This window comes from Xyrauchen texanus, chromosome 3 (assembly GCF_025860055.1).
Source record: "Xyrauchen texanus isolate HMW12.3.18 chromosome 3, RBS_HiC_50CHRs, whole genome shotgun sequence".
Classification (NCBI taxonomy): domain Eukaryota; kingdom Metazoa; phylum Chordata; class Actinopteri; order Cypriniformes; family Catostomidae; genus Xyrauchen; species Xyrauchen texanus.
In genome coordinates this window covers 42,664,377-42,684,701 of record NC_068278.1, presented here as the reverse complement: position 1 = coordinate 42,684,701, position 20,325 = coordinate 42,664,377, and the positions used below count along the sequence as shown (strand labels likewise).

Genomic DNA, 20,325 nt, shown 5'->3' with positions numbered 1-20,325 from the left:
CGTTTTCAAGTTAAAAGCAATGGAAACTTTGAAAATCACGTCTCAAATTCCTTTATTCTGTTGTGCTTTGCCCACCTGTTGTGAGCAGTTCTCATTCTGTGGCTGTCCTCAAAATGTGTCCACAAAATGTGGTTGTTTCAGAAATTGGGTTTTTCATCTCACATTTTCTTTTCTGACACTATCGGTTAGTTTTAGGTTTACGTTTTTGGGTAGGGAGGTAGGTAGGTTTTGTTGATTTAAATCTCAAAAGAAAATTAACCTTTAAAACCTCATCTGTTTGGGAGAACATTTAACTTACTTTTAGCTCCACACAGTGGACAATTTCACTTTGGAACTGACCTGAGACTTTTAATGAACCACATAATTTTATTTAGCAAAAGCATTGCCACATTCACGCAAAGACCACCCAGCCCCTAGAGACAAAATAATTCAAAATAAGCTTTGAAGAATGTTAGTAATGTTGTTGGCCTTGTGAATTGTTTTCTGAGGTTTGCTGCCAAACATTGCTGTTGAGCAATATTTTATTTATATTTTATATATATATATTTAATTTTATAAATTTTTTTCAACTTGAATGATTATTTTTGACTTCATAACTGTCCAATCTGTAGAAGTAGCAGGCATTAGATAAAATTGACAGGTCTTTCTCACTTGATGCTCATAGTTTTGAATGAATACATCACATTCAGTCAGGCAGTCACATATGGTCTAGTTGCACAAATATTTCAACGTATCCAATCTCGAATCAGATGTCGCCACGTGACACTCCATTTGAAATGACTGACCTCTGCTCTGTCATTTTTCAGATGCAGTGAAAAGGCAGCTTCAGTCCAGTAAGACGAAAGAAAATTACCTACAAAAATGTAATCAGTACTTTTTAAGTTTAAATAAAATTGTAAGGGGTAAAAATAACTATTTTTTCTTTGGAAATGTAATTAAGTAAAAGTACAAGTATTCCATTTAAATTACACTCAAGTAAAGTACAAATCCCCCAAAAAACAATACTTAACTATAATACTTTAGTACTTTTACTCAATTACTTTACACCTCTGGCACTCTGGCAAAGAAAGTTTATGTTCACATTTTGTTCACGTCTTGGACTTACACTGACACCTAGCCACGTGGATGCTGCGTTATTCAAACTCAATAGTTTTCAGTTACAGATGCTATTGCAGAAATTCACTATTCACAGCCAGCCAGGATTAATTAAATCCCTGAGTGAAAGTGTCCAATAACAGGACGTTTACTAAGATTAAGCAAGTAGTATTCGGCTGGTCATGTGTTTTTAACATGGCAGCTCCCATGAGGGGACCGTCTCCATGTATAATAAAACAGCTTTAATAAGGTTACCGACATGATTGAAGTCATCATCTCGTGAGTGCTCATGATTGGTTTCAAAATTACAATTAATTTCTTTAGAAGAATTTTTTTTTTTAAATGAGTACAAAATAACCTTTAAATACTGTAGTGCTGTTCAGGTTGTAGTCCACAATCCCAGAAGAGAATCCGCCATGGGTTCCCTCTGGATTTTCCTATAGGTTTTTATAATGAGGGTTTTCAAGTTATGATTAAAATTGAATGTCTGTGATAAACACTACTTGACAATTTGTGGACGTTTTGCTCTACAACATGAATTTCACACTTTCTTACCCTAGACATGATTTTTGTAGCAGTATTGAATTACATCCTTGTTTTTTATTTTTTTTAAATCACACGGCGGCTTAAAAGTTTATATTTGAGGTATGAAAGTGTGTAATTTATGTTGTAGAACAAAACGTCCACGAATTGTCAAGTAGTGTTTATCACAGACCTTATTTTACTCACAGGTTGAAAAACCCCATTATAAAAACCCAAAGGAAAATTTTGACGGAACAAATGGTGAATTAGACTTCCAGGTTCACCTACAAATTCAAGTCATGGCTGAACAGCTCTATTACTCATATTGTTAGTACTTTAATTACATTTTTTATTATGAATTTACATATGCATCAGTGGGCATAAATAATTTGTAACGCATTGTTTTGATAAATTAAAAATTGCACTAAATCAACAGCCCTATTTGTAAGTAAATAAATAAATCAAAATACACACACAAAAATCAAATTATTATAATAAAAATTATAATCTATGTCGTATTAAACAGATGTTCTCAGAAGTTCCTGTGTGACCATTAAAAATTAATAAAATTTTATATGAAGAGTTAAATAATGTGGGCAACACTGTCTAAATGTTTATTAACCATTGTTTATTAAAAAAAAAGCTAATTTTGAAATACTTTGATTCATGTGTCCCTAGTTTACAACTTGCCTTTTTACAGTGCTTACCAGAATTATTAGTTATAAGGTACAAAACTGATTTTTGTCTTTAAATAGTGTTGGTTTATTAACATTGTATCAGTTAATGAAACATATGGTTATGAACTGTAAAAATATAAAGGTACCAAAATACTATCCAGTAATGCCTGACAAGCCTCGTCACCATATATATAATAAAGTACATTTCTGGTAACCACAGCTGCCAGTTTTTAACAGAAAATTTCAAAGGATGCAATAATGTTTTCAATGTAAAACGTTAATTTATAAAATAGCATGTTTGCGAAACAGGAAACAATAAACTCTACCAGCTCTTTGTGTAGATGCCACTGACGGCTCTCCTATTAATCTGTATCTAATTGCATTCAAGTATGTGTGTGTGTGTGTGTGTGTGTGTGTCTGTCTGTGTACAGCATCTCTCTGAGACACAGAAACATCCTCTTCTTGCTGAAAAGCAGCACACAAAGGCCCCAGTGGGAGGGTAAATCTCTCTCTCTCTATTCCATCCCTTAGTTTAATTTAGCCTTTTAATTATTGCTTAAGCTATTAAGCCAGTGAAGAATAGGTTGCTGTATCATGTACATATGCTCAATAATGATACACTCAAATAAATGCACAAGCCCTCTTCTATACAGCCAGGCTCTACAGAACAATAACTGCACAGTAACACTAATAAACAACTGTTATTTATAAGCACTTGTTAAATAACAGAAATGAATTAACAGAGTTGGTATGGTACTCTAATCTGATTGGACAAGTGGCATTGCAAGAGTGCTGATATTTAGCTTACTTTTATCACTCCACTTGTTTGCTTGTAGCCTTCCTGCAGTGATCCTACTTTGGCATTGTTTGGAATTTTTTCATTGGCGAAGCAAAAATAGACAAAATAACTAGCTATACAGTGTGTGAAATGCAAGTTACCCATATTAACTTATTGCTTACACTATAGTGTATAAAAGCAATATCACACAAGCAGCAGAGAGCTGTTATACTGTATATCATCATGGCTTTGTTTCGGCTTTCAGAGCTTTCAAGGATTTACAGTGGATTAAGTCTACTTAAACAGGCATTTTTTCACATGAGTGTACCTGCAGCCCATCACGTACCCAATTAGACACTGTCTGCCAGACTTATTTTAATAAACAGTAACATATGAGTTATGATGCATTTCATCTATTTCATCCATCACTAAGCTTCCTGTGGCCTTCTGGCATTACACACTATTTGCAAGCTCCTTCATAAGATAGATGAGTGTAAGCATTTCAGACTGGTCTGGGGTCAGATCGCTTTCCCAATCTAGTGAAATCCAAACTCCTTCATTCACAAAACTATTGACCCAGAACTCATATCACTGGCCCAGGCTCATTATGGATGTGTCTAAAATGAGGGCCATGACAATAAGACCTTTAAAATCAATGCCATCATGTTGGGCTGCTCTACCAAGTACAGAGTAATTAAACTTATCCCAGCTTGCAGATACTTTTATACAACTTGTTTATGATAAAACACATTTCATACCTTTCTGGTCCAAAAAACTGAACCAAGATCAGCACTTCTAATAAGATAAAATCTTCATTCTTCTCATGGCTCTAGCTGTGCTACAGTGTCTCATAATGCCCCTCAGCATCAAACCACATAAAAGCTGCTCTTTTGTTAGTAGTGTTTGTTGTGCTACAATAGAATCAATATTGTCAGCAGTGTGTGTGTGACAATGATCGGCAGATGACAGGGTGGCACTGCCAGTCTTCTTTCACAGACTGGCACCTCCATTGGAAGCATCACTGTCTCTGGCATACAGCCAGAAAATTCTAATTTCATTATCACCACAAACACAGACCAACACAGGACAGATGGCAGGAAGACTGCATGAATCTTTGTCAACGTGTTGATATCTTGATGGGAGGAAATGGGTTAATGTTAAACCATATCGAGACCACCTAATGAGTACTAATGCAAGCCATTTCTGTGTATATCTCCAAGCCGTCTAGGATGATGAGATGGCTACAGCCATCTTCGTGTGATATGTGGTTTCACTCTCAAGGGTGTGTGATTTCTAACATGAGTGATTAAAGAAGTAATGGAGAGATTGCATGTAGGGAGGATGGAGGATGACAGAGTGCTGTTTGTGTGACTATCTGGGTGCTACATTCCACATGGGTGCTGCACCATGAGTCATTCACCCTGTCGTCTTTACTTATCCTGGGATTTTCCATCCCACTTCTAATTCTCTGTTCTATTTTAAAACGCCTCTGAACTACGTAAACCAACTCAATAAATCCATTTCAAAGTCATGTTTTAGTCATACTTTGGTGCCCAAATAAGTTTGTTCTTCGTGTTTTTGTTTAAAAGTGGTGGCAACGTTGGCCTGTCCCACCTCAGAGGCCTTGACCTCAACTGTGTCCAACAATCAAAATCAAGGCAAATCAACAATGTCACAATTTTGCAGGACTGGTTTCACCAACCACCTTTAAGAGACGTATTGTGAATTATGACATGGTTCAATACATTCATATGGGTTTCATAATGATATCGAGGAAAAAAGTGAATCAAGCAGGTTCATTTTCAGTCTCTCTGTAGCCTCAAAGGAGCAGCTTTGACTGCACTGAGGAACAGTAGTCTCAGAGTTTGCACTTACTTGGATGACCTACTTCTTTATTATTGAACTGTTTGACATGATATGAATACACAAATAAAAACACTGATACAGGGATCCAAAGTATGTGAGAAATAGTATTGCATATATCTATATGTGATTGCTAAAATGGCAAATCTATTTAAAAAAATTTGCGCTGAGTCGATTAGAGGTTTTATCGGAATTAATCGCATACTTGAATGTAATTAATCGCAGATTTTTGCATTTATTTCCTTCTTAGGAAAGAAAAATAAACTATATATAGCAATATAATGCTTTATTACAATTTTCGAAATAAAACCATCCACAGTATAAAGATAGAAATATGTTAATAGCAATTAAGAAAAATGAATACTATATATGACACTTATATGTTATTTCATTTTACCAACTTTTTCTGAAGGCTAAGCATCTATTTTCACTGATTTGTTCCAGGCCCCATTTCGTACCCTATTCATGGAATGCACAATTTGATATTTAGAAGTTGTGAGAAAATGTGTTTTATTTTTAATCCACAGAGGCGTCTCACAGCACGTGGGAGAGAGACAGTGTTGACAGAAAGCAGGCCATATGAGGCATGTCAGTGTAAATGTGAAATGTACAGCTCTGATAAACAGGGATGATGGTAAATAGTTTGAGTTCATTAACAAAACATATCAGGGAAAAAAATTGAGAGCTTCAGTTTTAGAGCATAGGACTTAATCCCAGCAGAGACAGTTTCCATTACACTACTAATGGTGGACTCGAACGGATAATACAAATGGATCTCTCAAGGGTAGATTGCTGTAAAACACCCCAATTATGAATATTGTTCCTGTTGTTAAAAAGCTTTCTAAATGAATTGAAGAGGTTGCAAACAATGGGAATATTCCCTTAGTAAGTAAGCCATCTTGTTTCTATCACTCAGCTCTGTTTGAAGGATAAGTAAATCTCCATACCAGGCAAGCTGTCAACAGGAAACGCAGGCAGATTAAATGAGATATGGAGCAATGCAAACATCTATTCAGGAGAACAATAAGAAAATATATTATCTGTCTGAATCAGAGTAATATTATCTTGGGAGAACTTGTCCAGTGTACAAATAAGCAAATGTACTTTGTGATGATGACTAATTAAATTTCTGTAATTAAAATGTTCTAGAACAGGGGGATCCAGTGCAGTTATTCCCACAGTTTTAACAATCTAACAGACTGACACCAAATCTTTCCAAAAGGATTCTGCAGAAGAATATTAATGATTATATTCAAACGGCTTCAGGAGTAAGGCAATAAATAGCTTTTTTATCTAAATTAAAATGTTGTCCTGAGCAGGTCGAGCAACTGCCATTGAAATGAATGGGAATGGTAATGGTTAACTTTCTTCAGGTATAAAGACCTTCATAATTCGCATAATTAATTGAGAAATACAAAGAGAACAAATGTTATATCTTCGTCAGCTCCAAAAATTTGAATAATGTGGTGAGATGCCTTCAAATTCTCCATAGCTTGTAGTTTTTCAACAGATCCTCTCTGAGGCATTGAAACCAAATGCTAGAGGCATAAAATGCAATAAACATGCTCAGTGAATAAACAATGGCTACATGTCACAGCTTCAGTTAAGCACCCAAAATCCCTCTAAGCTCTCCTGTCACAGCTGCATCTAAACCACATGGTTGATGATCAAAGAATGATCACTCAAAATGAGACACAGAATGGATGATGTTCTAGTGCACAGTAAACTCAGTTGCCCCTGGTCTTTTCATTGGATATTAATCTTAAGGGTGCCGATCCCATCTGACATCAGATCACAATTGCAAATCATCTGATCTCATTTATTTTCTCAGACCTAATAGCATCTTTGTGGACAAAGGTGCATCAAGGCAGAGTTAGAAATAAAGTCATACACAGTGTACAGGAACTTCAGTGAACCTTTTGTTAAAATAAAAAAAAAAGCCTTTTAACACTTCACTTAGCGTTCATAAAGGATTCATCAGAGATGACAGGACATAATTAGCACCTCAAAAAGTAAAACAAGTGTGAAGTGGATGAAGAGTGGGGAATTTTTCATGTGAGTCATATCATAACTGTTATTATTATAAGTGGTGGTGCAATCTAGAGTGAAAAATGTGAATTATCATGTTTGAAGCTCAACTGCTTGCATTGATTTCTGTCAGATAAACCTACTGCAATGAATTGTATTCTAGCTCAATAGCATCCCTCTTCGCATGATAACGTGGCTAATTGAAGAGAGACAGAAAATGGTATTGACTTTGAGCTGCCATTATACCTTTATGAAACTGAGAATGAGTGTGTACTGTAAAGCTCTAGACCAGCATTTATTATTTACTCAGAATTCTTGTGATTATCCACCAGAAAGCAGAAATGAGTCAACAGATTTTGAACATGTCCACACTAATACGTTTTCTTTGCTAGCTACGCTTACACACCTCATCCACACTGGAATGCCGTTTTCCTTATCCAAAAACAAAAACTTTTGAAAACTCCCTAGTACCCTGTACTTTGGAAAACTATAAAAATAAGATACCAAAAAAGTATTAGTGTGGTTGTAGCCTCTGTCTAGGCCTACCTATGAGCCCGCTTTTTCTCTGGTGAGCAGAGCATTTTACAAACAAAAAAGCTTTAGTCATTTTTGTGCCTCTGTTAAGTAAGCTTCCCGCTGATTTCTCCAAACCACTCACCGGCTCCCTACAAAAGCTTGTTGACCAAATTTGATTTCACTGTATTCTTCCTCTTCATTTACATTCATCTTGCACGAATTATGGTGGTCCTCAAATGAAGGGCAGATCAGTAAAACGGTATTTCTCTTCTTTAATGAGATGTTTTCACAAGCAAATATCTCACACAAACTAACTTGTAGGAAAAAATCAGGTCATTTTATAATGATACATTTTCCCTCCATCTTTGTGGCTCATCTACAGTAGTACATATAAATGAAGCTCAATAAAACCTTTTCCTGTCTCATTAAGTGGAGCTCTGAGGTAAAATTATCCTAGATCAGTCTTGTCTAGCAGTAGGAGAGAGGTACTGATTTGGCTCAAAGATGGCTGTTCACTTGGGGGGCTACAACAAAGGATTAGTTCTTGTGTTACATATGTGCTACTTCTTTCTTTAATGGTCTATGTAGACATACACCAAAAATGTGTTTGTTACCGCAGCTTGCAGTTTATTCAACGCCTTGCACCATAAGCTTTGCGTTCACGTAAAGGACACGTTTAAAACGGTGTCCTTTAAAAATGTTAAAAATGCATAGAGATGCCCTGTCTAGCTGTTTTTAATGCAAAAATGTGCCAAAGTTAGGCTATTTAGCTTCGGCAGTTAGCCCCTGCTTGGACTACACCATATGTTTATGGCCACTACACCATCTCCATTGATGGCCATTCAAAAGTAGCCATTGACTCTGATTAAGGCTGTTGATTTATCACTTTAATTCAGTGCAATTAATTATATAAAAAATAACAATTTAAAAAACATTAACACAATTAATCATGTTCTCGGACCATAATTAGGAATATTTCTACCATCGGAGCAAATCAAGCTTGGAGTACCACCTGTTTTCTCCAGGGGGCAGTGAGTGAAACTCAAAACGTCCAAGAAATTAGGTGCCCATGAGCACTTTTGGGGCTACATGTGTCAGCAGAACAACTCTCAGGCAATTACTAGCAAAAGATTTGAGCCCCTCTCAAAGAACAGATTGTATAACTCACCAATACATCTAAAATCAGGCTCAACCTGGCCTGTTACTGAGGGTAAATCAACCTCATTCTAACTAGATATACTTGGTCAAGGGTATCGATCGTACTGAAATACACTCTGCCTATTTACCACTGTGTAGGGATGGGTGGAAGTACTAAAGTATCGATACTTCTGATACTGATGTGGGACCAAGAATATCGATCCTCACATAAAAATATTGTTTCTGAAGGTTTTTTTTTCTAGTGATCTTATTATTTAGATTAAATGAGTATTAATGCATCTCATAAGCTTCGAAGTGGAACAAAAATTATTATATGAGCAAATTGTTAAATGGCACCAGGACAATTTTTTTCCGCTCATCTTGACATGCAGAAATGCTGAAATACACCATCAGTCACAGACAGTAATCACCCTTTCAGTCATAGCGCTCATTCAAAGAGGGCGCAGTGCTTTTCTGAGGTAATGACAGAAAAACAGCATCTGGAGTTATTCACGCTAAGTAATGACAAACCTAAACATGACAAGTATTATAATGGGCTTGTTTGACCATTTTTACAGGCTTATTTCAATTCAGATTTGTTAAAACACTGATAATCTGTAATCCTTGTTAATTAATGATACCCTCATGAAAACTACACATGCATTTACTGTAGTAATATTTTATTAACCATTACTAGTAACCATGACAGTAGTAACCATGTTTTTTTTCTTCTTCTTTTTGGCAGTAACCAAAGTTTTGATACAATTAACCATTGTTTTGCTACAGCATTACTGTAGTATACATATTGTAACTTGGTTTTAGTAATAGTAACCATATAATAATATCTATGGTTAATTTTGAGGTTTTATATGTGGCTTATACAAACTAATTTTTAAAGGGTAAACAAAGCAGCCTAATGATTTTCTGTTTAGGCCTAGAAATATATAAAACAATAAAAAAGTAATAATTTAAGTTACTAATATTATCCAAAGAATTCGTAAAAATTCAATTCATTAGAGGTATCAGTATTGGTATCGATATCAGCGACACTGGCCTAAAGGTTTTTGGTATTGGATCGAAAAGAAATAAGTGGTATTGCCCATCCCTGCCACTGTGCTTCTGAGGATTCTGTCGGTGTTTTGTCATAATGATAAAATGCTCGAGCAGAGTAGTATTGTTATGTGATACCAGGGACTTTCTAATGGATCTCTGCATAATGACGAGCACTCGATGCACTTAGGACAAATATAGAATATCATACTTTAATACACATCTTAGTGAAAAGTGTGTTCTCATAGCCTTTTTCACATCACACATTTCTATCTGGCGTACGTATGTTCTGTACGCCGCTGTGCATGGTGTTTGTGGCAAAACGGGCGGATTTTAGGCTATTATATTCACATCCTCAGAGCAATTCACCCACCTTTAATGACTAGATTTCTGTCTTTCAGAGAGAGAGAGACCAAAGAGTCAGGCCTTATCCTGTCGCTTTTTCAAAAGAGTGACAGCTTAAAGATGTAATAATTCGGTGGTTCCAAAAGGAAGACATACCTTTAGTGGGTTCTGTGCGCTTGGGTAGGTCCAGCGTGTCATAGCTTTTGTCATGCTCTCCATTTTTCCTCCCTAAGTGAAGAAGGGGAAGACAGATTGAGAGAGTGTGAGGGACAATGAAAGAGAAAGCAGTTGCAAGTGTCACTCTATGTGAGACAGAACTATACAGGTATGAAAATGTCAAGTACTCCTAATATGCAGACGCACAAAGTCACAGACACATAAGCCACACATAAATCTAGCTACTACACAAATAGGTAAGGGAAAATGTACGGTCAGCCGGTCATCTTCGCAAAATAAACCCTGACAGGTGATCAGGGTGATATAATTACCAGCAGACTGTACATTATCCTGCTTATTACATGGCTTCTTACCGTACATAGGTATGTTGAATTAGACAACATTCAAATATACAAAATTATCGAAAAATATTTGACAGCTCAATGTCAGAATCAAGTATTCCAGAGCCGTGTAATAAGCACAGAAAATCTCTACCCTCTTGACACCAGCTCCCAAGAGTGGGAACCTCCATTAATAATGCAGAAACCTTTACGGAGGACAGCTGTTTATAATACAGCAAAGTAATGAATACCACTCCACCATCACCCACAAGAAGAACATAAGCGTTAGCACAATAGACAGAAAGATATGTGAAAGCCAGGCCTCATTAACAGATAACAGCACAGACACACAGACACACAGACAGTCTATGCCAGCTGAAAGTGGCTTTGAACAAGCTAAATTGACACAAGTATGACATTTCCTTTTAAGATGAAACGCTGGCCAGTAATTCAAGGATGGAAGGTGAAAAGGTGAAAGGGGTGGTGATGAAGAGTTAAGACTGATGAAGACAGAGGGAGGTGTAATATGAGAGTATGCTAAGAGAGATAGAGAGTCAGACAGGCCGAGAGACTCACCTTGATTAAACCATTCCTCTACAGTTAGCCAACGCAGCGTCAGCAAGACCAATATGAAAAAAGCAGGCAGGGGAAGAGAGTGGAAATTCAAAATGTGTGTAATAAAGACGACTGATCTTATTTGTGAACCACTTTAAAAGTGCAAAGGAAAGTGTATAGAGTGTATAAAATAAGTACCTAGCAAATACAAAGTTGAGAGGCGAGTCAGTCATATTAGTTTCAGGTTAAAAGACCAGGAAGGAATTAAAAGATAGTTTATGTGTGCACAGCTTTAAACATTTAGTAAGAGCCATTTTAAATTGGCAGCAAAGGCTGGTTGACCATTCCTTAAAGAAAGACTTCACCCAAAAATTATAATTCGCTCATTTTTTTCTCACCCTTGTGCTGTCTCAAACTCATATGACTTTCTTTTTGAAGGATATACATTTTGAAGGATATATGACGCTTTTGTTATTTTGATTTATTTTTACATACAATGCAAGTCAATGAGGTCTAAAACATTGAAGCTCCAAAAAGCACATAAAGGCAGCATAAAGGTAATACAAATAAATCGAGAGGATTAATCCATGTCTTCTGAAGTGAAGCGATCGGTTTTGTGTGAGACACGGCAACATGTAACACTTTTTCACCCTAAATCTTGACATCTGCATTCTCCTTGGTGTGTTCATGGGAGAAACTCATTCACACTTCCTTGCACTTGAAGCTTGCAAAGAGCGCTTGTACAGCACATGTTGGACCCCATTGACTTAAATGCAATATATCCTTCAAAATATCTTTGTGTTCTGCAGAAGAAAGTAATTTTAGTTTGATGCGCCATAAGGGTGAGTAAATGATGAGAGAATAATTTTTTAGGGTGAACTATCCATTTAAGGCCACCTTAAATGCTAAATTGTATTTATGTTATCAGCAGGCCAACACATAATCTGTAGAATCGGACTGCTCGTTATTCATAAAATTCTACAGAGCTTGTCTGTTTATTTAATATTTTGGCTAATTTGATTTCAGCAACCAACAAGAATGTAAAAAGAGTCTGCAGATTCTGTGTTGGTCAGTTAATATGGGGACCACACCACAGACATTTTCCAAGACGCATACAAATTCAGTAATACTAGTTAAAACAAAAACTATAAAAATGCTCTCAGATCTGTTAAAAAGAAACCTCTGCATATGCTGTAATAGTCTTGTAATTGCCTGTATAAAACCATAATAAAAAGTTATAAACATGTGGAACACCAAGAATTAAAGCAGCTTAACCAAAGCTCTAAATGTACAGCACAACTTTGGTTTGGTGTAAACAAGCAAAGCAGCATACGCTAATAACTCCTTTGCTGTTGATAGTCAAACTGTCATAGAGTTTTGTGAGCAAGACTAAATCATGCCTTTTAACTCAAGTAAAACTTTGCTGGGAAAATAAGTTTGTCCAAATAACTTTCTGGAAATGAGTAATGTTTTTTAGGGCCATTTTCTGAAGTAAATATAGGTCACTTTCATCTTTAAAGCAGTAGCTTATAGCTCCAGGGCCATTGACAAATAAACAAACCTCATTAAAAAGGGTCCACGAGGCACAGTGTGCCATCAATGCTGTCATCTCTTCTGTTTACACACACATTTAGTTTTGCTCCATAAGGTAGTTTAATGACTTCTCATAAAGGTCTGTTTAACAATCAATAACTAAATTTATTAACATATCCAAGGGGTCTCTTTCTTTTGTTAGTTTGAGTTTTTGTAACTAATGCAAGTAATTAATATAAGCATTGAGACCAGTTGGACCTAGAAAGTAGTCAGTACTCTTGGCATGATTTAAAAACTTGTGCAAGATTTCTCAGACACAACACTCTCAGATTCAACTCTCTATAGATCGATACAATTTACTATCACAGATGCTGAATGTACACCCACATCCATTTTAAGATAAATATTGATTCAACATTGATACCCTAGACATACAGTACACTACAGTTGTGGGTCATAAGCCACATAAGAGAGCAGGCCAAACAAATAGTGCCCCAAGCACTTTTTTGTTTCCTATTGTCTGCCCAAACTGCTATTTATGATGTTGTCTTAGCTATAGGATAACAATACATACATGAGATGACGAATCAGATGAAGGATTCAATTCTGACCTTTGGCCTTCTTTCCTCCAAAGCAGCCTGCGTCATCTTTCTTTTTCCTCTGAGTGCTGGCAGAGCCGGGGCCCTGAAGAGCCGAGGACTCCTGGAACTTCTCAGCCCCTGGAATCTCCTTGTGCACGTGGTAAGACAGGTTCCTCATGATGCAAACACAATTCTCAACAGACTATAAGAGAGAGAGACCTTTTATTAGTACAGCCATTCTTGCTAAAAGAGGACTATTTAAAACACTGGCTATTTGTCCACTAAAGACTATATTACTAAATATATCATATATCAAATCTGTATTTACACGGATTGGTCAATTGCAGCATTTAGTTTTTCCTATCACAACGCAGTCTCCTTTTTGTATATAATAAAATATTAGCAACTCAAATCAATATTTCCTTCCATTTATTTATTTTTTATAATGAAAGTAGCCATGTAATAAGAAGGATAATGCAGAGCCAGCCAGTGATTATCACAAATTAAAACTCTTCAGGGTGATACAAGTCCTGATCACTTTTTTGTTATAGTGCATCCTTCAAAGACTGAGACTCACAAATAATTAAGTGCACATTCTGATAGCATGGTTTATTTGTTGTCTGTGTTATTTAAGCACTCAATTCACTAGCACCGACTGAGCTGTTACATATTTATCGTAGTGCTCCATTCAAGGGGATTAGATTATTTCCATACATCAGACACCATATAAGACAAAACTAATGTAAACTTAGGACACAAGTATATTGGTTAAACAGAGACTGATATACGTCCTAGCAGCCCTCATTCTTCTGAAGAGACTCACCTTGTTGTCCATGTCCTTCTTTCCAACGGCAGACTGCAGTGCGTGCAGCAAGGCATCTACCAGCCCCTCACACTCTCGCAACCGTCTACGTGCCTCTGCTCCATCTGAACTCACATTCCTATGGCAAAAGATTGAGAAAGCAAAAGCAAATTTTACAAATAACATTTAAAAAAAAAATTAATAGGGCTGTCAATGTAACACTTTAATTTAGTGCAATTAACCATAACACAAATGATGCGCAAATGATGCGATAAAAGATTAACCTAATGTAACAAAGTTCACAAGATGGGCAAGGAGGAAGCTGGGACTGGCTTGACAAACACTTCAGACACTTAAATGTGGCACTTTTCAGTGTACATTAAACACTACAACACAGCTTCTTTTCAGCAGCTACAACACATTTTTCTTTTCATCATAACACTGACACGCAGACAGACAATTTCATGCATCTCTCTCATCTGCCGCTGTCTCCTCTCTTTAAATACTTTTGCCGCCCCTAACTGGAACGTGAGACCAGTGTGACACGCAGGTGGGCCTCATTCACCACTTATCTTTCCGGCCTCGCTCTACCCAGACGGCGCTCGGCACTGCCCTTCTTCCCACATACCCCCTTCACCAAACTCAGGTTGGGGAATTCTCCAGCCTGTGACCTTTCTAGGGAAGGAGCGTTGGCGTGTCAGGGATGCATTGAATTTGCAATGATGTGATGAATGATAGCCTTTGTCTGCCACGAGCCAGCGGATGCTTTGTAAGAGATGTTTAGAATGTGAGCTGCTATCTGAAGACTATTTATTGGAAGACCAACAGGTATAAGAAATTTTGTTATGGTTAACTGCACTAAATTCAAAATGAGAAAATGAGTTCAGAAAACAGCGTTCACATCATCCAAACGAACCAACTTTTTACTTCGTTCGAACCTCTGTGTGCACAAAAGTGCTAGAGTGAAAGCACCCTAAGAGCCAAGACCGGCAAAGCCCGACAAAATCAGGTGGACCCAGGTACAGTGAGCAACAGATCAAAAGGCAAGCTTACTTCAGCTACATTATGAATAGCAAAAAAACTGGAATCAGCTGACCTGAAGGGTAACTAGCAACTCTGGGCCAGAATTGCACAGGAAAAGTGCAATGTTGCCCACTTAATGGCCTTTTGAGAATATCACATGCACAAAACATCTGAGAGCAGGGAACTAACTGAAAAAAAAAAAAAGATTTAATGGTTTCGTGGTCATCCAATCCAATTAAACCCACATTCAAGCCTCTTTCAGCCAAGGTACTTTCAGCTACCCATCATTAATGATCTCAGACCTGCTCTTATCATACTGATTTATTACAGGACAAAATACAGACTGGTCTCAGATGTACTAAAGTGCAAAATTGACCAGTGATCCTTTTGAAACACATGAAGGGCCAATTTCAAAGGTTAGCGTTACAAAATAAAAAATAAAAAATGTCATATGTGTCCACAAATGAGCAGACATTATGAGCCATAAGGGTTCTTCATCCTTCACCCCAAGATTTATTTCCTCCCAGTGGTTCAGCTGTAGTTCTTCATAACTAGATTGCAAAGTTGAAATCCTACCCATAAAAACTCACTCCAGAGCTATCACTATCAAAAGACAACTGGAGAAAACATATATTAAACAAACACCCTTCCAAACAAATGGATCCCTTTCCAGCAAAGGAATTTTAAACCCATTTGCAGTAGAACAACCATACGGAATGCAAAATTTTCTAGCTGTACATCTGTTGTGGCTATGGTCCATTGATATTAGAGAGATGGATTGTGATTTTAGGGATACCTGCCTTTATCATTCTTAATGTCTGAATGAGAGTCTGCATAAAGCACATTGACAGGCCTCACATTTTTTTTAAGTCATTCTTAAATGGAAAAAAAGAAGGATTCGTTATTTGCACTATTTTTGTTGTATATAGCCAACAAAAATAGTGCAAATGGAGGGAAGGAATTATGAGGGAAGGAATGCAAATTCCTTCCCTCCATAATAAAAAGGTATGCACAGTATGTAGGAATCCATGATTCACTGGCTGATGCATGCAAATAAAGATACTGTGAAACAATGTTAATATAATGGCTATGGTCTATTGTTTATATTTTATAATATTTATACTTATGCAGACAATACATTCCACATCTCTTCTTAGGTCTTAGGCATACATCTATCATATACAGTATCCAATGTAAATACTGTCTAATTGTGTAAATGTTGCCCTATTGTCCAATTCATTGCTTGTAATTTACAGTTGTACCTATTGTAATCACTGTTAATGATCTGTAGGCTTGGATGTATGTTAGCCCATTTCCACGCGGGAGGATCACAGACGGTCTCATGATCGGTGTTAAGTTATGACAATTAAACCGTTATAAAGATCCACATACCTATTCAGTAATGTAAACTCCTGTTGTTTTGTCCCAAGCTGCCTTCAGTGTACAACATCCAATAGAACATTTAGTCCAAAAGTTCTCGTATGTTTACACTGTTGTTTCCTGAAGGACAGACTTTCAAACATCTCAAGGTCAAACAAAGTGCTAGAGCCACTGTCAGCAGGAATTGCAAACTTTTATATTTGTCACAATAAAATAAAATGTGCAGAAACACTACAAATAAGACTCTGCCTCCAAGCTGCTTACTTGGCAACAGATGCCATCGGAAACAGTTTCCATGGCTACAGCCTGAGCTGAGGCTTGAAAGACAGGATGAAGATGGAAAGGATGGATTTTCACTGCTAGGAAGAGCATTAGCAAAGGAGAGCGAGCTAAAAGAGATAAGCAGGTTGAGAAAAAGTGAGAAAGACAAAGATATAGAGACAGATACAGTACCAGAAAGTAAATTATCCCAGGTAATTTCACCTTCAGGACACGTTCCAGGAGGTTTCCCTCGAAATTGATGAGAAAGAGATAGAAAGATAAGACTGCACTATATTATACAATAGTTAGTTCCGGTCCTAGAATCTGATCGGACAAGCAGTTTCTAAGAGTGCTCATATTAATTGTAAAAGCAATGGGACACTACACTGTGTGTATCACTCCGCTTGTCTGTGAGATGCTTGGCTACACTAACGGTTGATCCTATGTGAGATGCTTAGATATGTTCTACTAGAATAGAGAGGGAACAGAAACATAGAGACAAAGAAGAGTGGATGAAGGCAGGGAGGAAGAGGCAAACATAGGCAAGCAAACAGAAGTTGGACTTGGCCCAGGAGGTTGCAGTAACATCACACCAGCAGCAGGAGATTAGAGGCCTGGCTGCTATAAAGGAAACAGAGGGTGAAAACACAGCCCAGTCCCTCAGTAGTGCAGTGCTTAGCTCTCACACAACACGGGACACAGTTTGAATTAAAAACTGGCTACGAGATAAGAGAGAGAGGCGTAAAAGAAAGGAGACAGGGAACTGAGACAGAAACTGACATGTTTTTATTATTATTTTGAGTTTAAAGTCTCTTTAAAAATACAGGAACTTACATCTAAATGAAACTGGACAGTGGGTTTCTATTTCCCAACATGTTTTGCATGGCACTGAGAGAATTTATGATAAAATTAAGAGCTATATAATGTGTTTTTGCACAAGATGAAAGGGGAAGACTTGCTAGTGTTTAATGTTTTGATGTGTTTTATTTAGAAGAGTTTCTGTTTTGGGGGTTACCATTATGGTGAATAGTGGAACGTGAGTTTAGGTCGAGGACAGCTACAAGTAAAGAATGTTCAACATTGCTTTGCTCAAGACACTCTTGAGATGATGCTTGTTGATTTTAGAAAAGGTCATGAAGCTTCAGCATACTATTCTTGGCTAATTCATGAGTAATGAGTCTAGGGGATGGGGTTTTAACATCTCTTAAGAAGACTTAAGACTTTAATTTAGTACTGGAAGATGGAGAATGGGGTAGGACTTGTTAAGGAAAATGTTGTCTATGTCTAGGGATGCAAGGGTGCACCTCATTCAATTTAAGATTCTGGATCGTTTTTTATTGGACTCCCTCTAGATTGTATAGGCTTGGCTTTAAAGCCACACCAACTTGCTGGTGATGCCAGTTGGAGGATGGGGAAATAGCCCATTTTTTTTGTTTCGTTCGAAGATTCAAGTGTTTTGGTTGAGGGTTCAGAATTTTATCTGTGAGGTCTTGAGCAATCAGACTTTATTTTGCCCCAGACTTTGTATTTTTGGGTGATGGGGCAGGTACTAACATAATGAATATATGAAAATAACATTGCTTTTCTCAGTGAGCAATTGCTATGCTAATCAACACATTACCAATCAGCGTGCATTTAGCATGCTAGCGTACAATGTATTAGCTAATTCTTGCTGTAGTACTAGCTAGGTTTCCTCTAACTGAAGTACTTAAATTGAGATTACTTATTCATTTTAAGTTCAGCAAAAAAAGTTACATTTAAATTGAAGTTTACTCAATATTTCAAGTTAACAACAAGTAACATGCATGTGTAATACACAATTTAAATTTAGTAATTTGTTTTAACCTTATCGGGATTTATGGTGGTTTTGGGCAGTGTTTCTCAATTTTATTTATATTTATTTTTTGGTCACATCCCCCTTTGAAACTGGAAAATCTTTTGCACCCTCCCCATCCCCAAATCTGATCTAAAAAAAATTATGAAAACAAAAAACCATGTTAAAAGTTTTTTATTTAAAAATAAAAGAAAGAAAGAAAGAAAAGAAATACAGAAAAGTGTTATTTAAAAACTCAAATGTTTGCTGAATAATGAAAACGTAAATCTGAACTTTTTTGTCACTAGGTTATATTATTATTAAAGCATTTTAATTATACACTTTTTCAAACATTAAAAAATTAAATATAAAAGAGATACTGCCTTGCAGGAGCAATGTTAAAGGAACAGCAGTAAATTATGTCATAATTTACTCATCCCCTCAAGTCCTTCCAAACCAATATGACTTTTATTTTGGGGAATGAAAATAAATTTTCAAGCTCAAAAAGCACATAAAAGCACCACAAAGTCTTCCATATCACTCATGCGCTATATCTTCTAAAGCCGTACAATAGTGTTGTGTCAGGAACAGACCAAAATTGAAGTGTTAGGCTAATTCACTGAAAATCTTTCCCTTCACCCATTCGAATCAGATATGCACTCAACAACGTCCTCGTTTACGTAAGCGAAGTGAGAACACCTGCCACCATATAGAGTGAAGGGAGAGGAGAAAGTGAAATTGCAAAACTTCATGGAAGAATCGGCCAAGCAACCATGGCATTTGTTTCACTCAAGTGGTACCTATGGAAAAGGGCCAACATCTCTGTTAAGACCAAATTACGCCTTTTACGGGTGCTGATCCTGCCAATTCTCCTATAGGAGTCAGAAATAAGGACTCTACTGAAGGAAGACCTAAACATGTTCGAGGTCTTCCAAATGCGAAGTCTGCAGCAGATCCTTAGTATCTCCCTCCGCGACCTCATCAGAAATGAAACCATCCGAATAAGATGCGACCACCAGCCAACGGTCGAGGAAGCAATCCAAATAAGAAGACTAAGATGGTTCGGGCACATCTGCAGAATGAGCATCACCAGGACACCGTATCAGCTTCTCTGGCGAAATTGTCCATCAAAGTGGAAAGTTCAAAGAGCAGCTCCCAAGAAGACATGGTCAAAACAAATTGAAGAAGACCAGCGATCCACCCTCTATGATGCAAAGTCCATTGCCATGGATCGGAAAGCATGGGAAAGTATTCTGAGCAAATTCCGAAATCCAGCGGCACCCACAATAGCGTATGGGCTTCGGTCCTATCGTTGACTAGGGATCAAAGAAGAAGAGGATTGTCACAGTGGCAAATTTGAAAGAGTGAAAGTGAAGAAGATTTGAGAAGAAGGGCAGTCTTCCACACCCCCCTTGCAATACCTCTGCCACACTTATTTGGGCTATGTTCAGTGGAACCACTGGTGCATTTGGAGTACAAATTTGATTTGCACCAGGTTATTAGGACAGGTAATGACTACACTAAAAATCAACATGGACCGCTATTAGACCACAATTTTCTCTTGCCTTTTAGAGACAGGAGTGCCAGGAAGAAAAAACTGACTTCATGTATTGTGGTAGGATGCAGACAGGGTAACCATGGATATGTATAAAGCCCTTTAGTGACTGGATATCTAAATCAAAAGCGGAGCAGAAAATGACCCCCTGAGGAATGGATCAGATTTTTTTTAAATTTTTTTATGAGCAGAGAGGCTCATAACATTGTAGCAAATATTTGTATATATAGAACAGATAGAGACCATTGATTTAGCCTTTAGTTATAATGTGAAAAAGGAACAAACACATAATGTGTTTCTATATAGATTCTGTC

General features: G+C 37.1%; 1 protein-coding gene across 8 annotated transcripts in view; it reads right to left on the bottom strand.

Annotated features, from left to right (window-relative positions):
• The window catches only part of LOC127624161 (splicing regulator ARVCF-like), a 244,611-nt gene that overhangs the window by 28,239 nt on the left and 196,047 nt on the right, over positions 1-20,325 (bottom strand). For all 8 annotated transcript variants that reach the window (XM_052098852.1, XM_052098861.1, XM_052098886.1 and 5 more), the window contains 4 exons: positions 14,001-14,118; positions 13,208-13,379; positions 11,085-11,102; positions 10,168-10,239 (listed from right to left, as the gene is read on the bottom strand). In XM_052098852.1, coding sequence (XP_051954812.1) covers positions 10,168-10,239; positions 11,085-11,102; positions 13,208-13,379; positions 14,001-14,118 — 380 coding nt within the window. The remainder of the gene's footprint in view (positions 1-10,167; positions 10,240-11,084; positions 11,103-13,207; positions 13,380-14,000; positions 14,119-20,325) is intronic.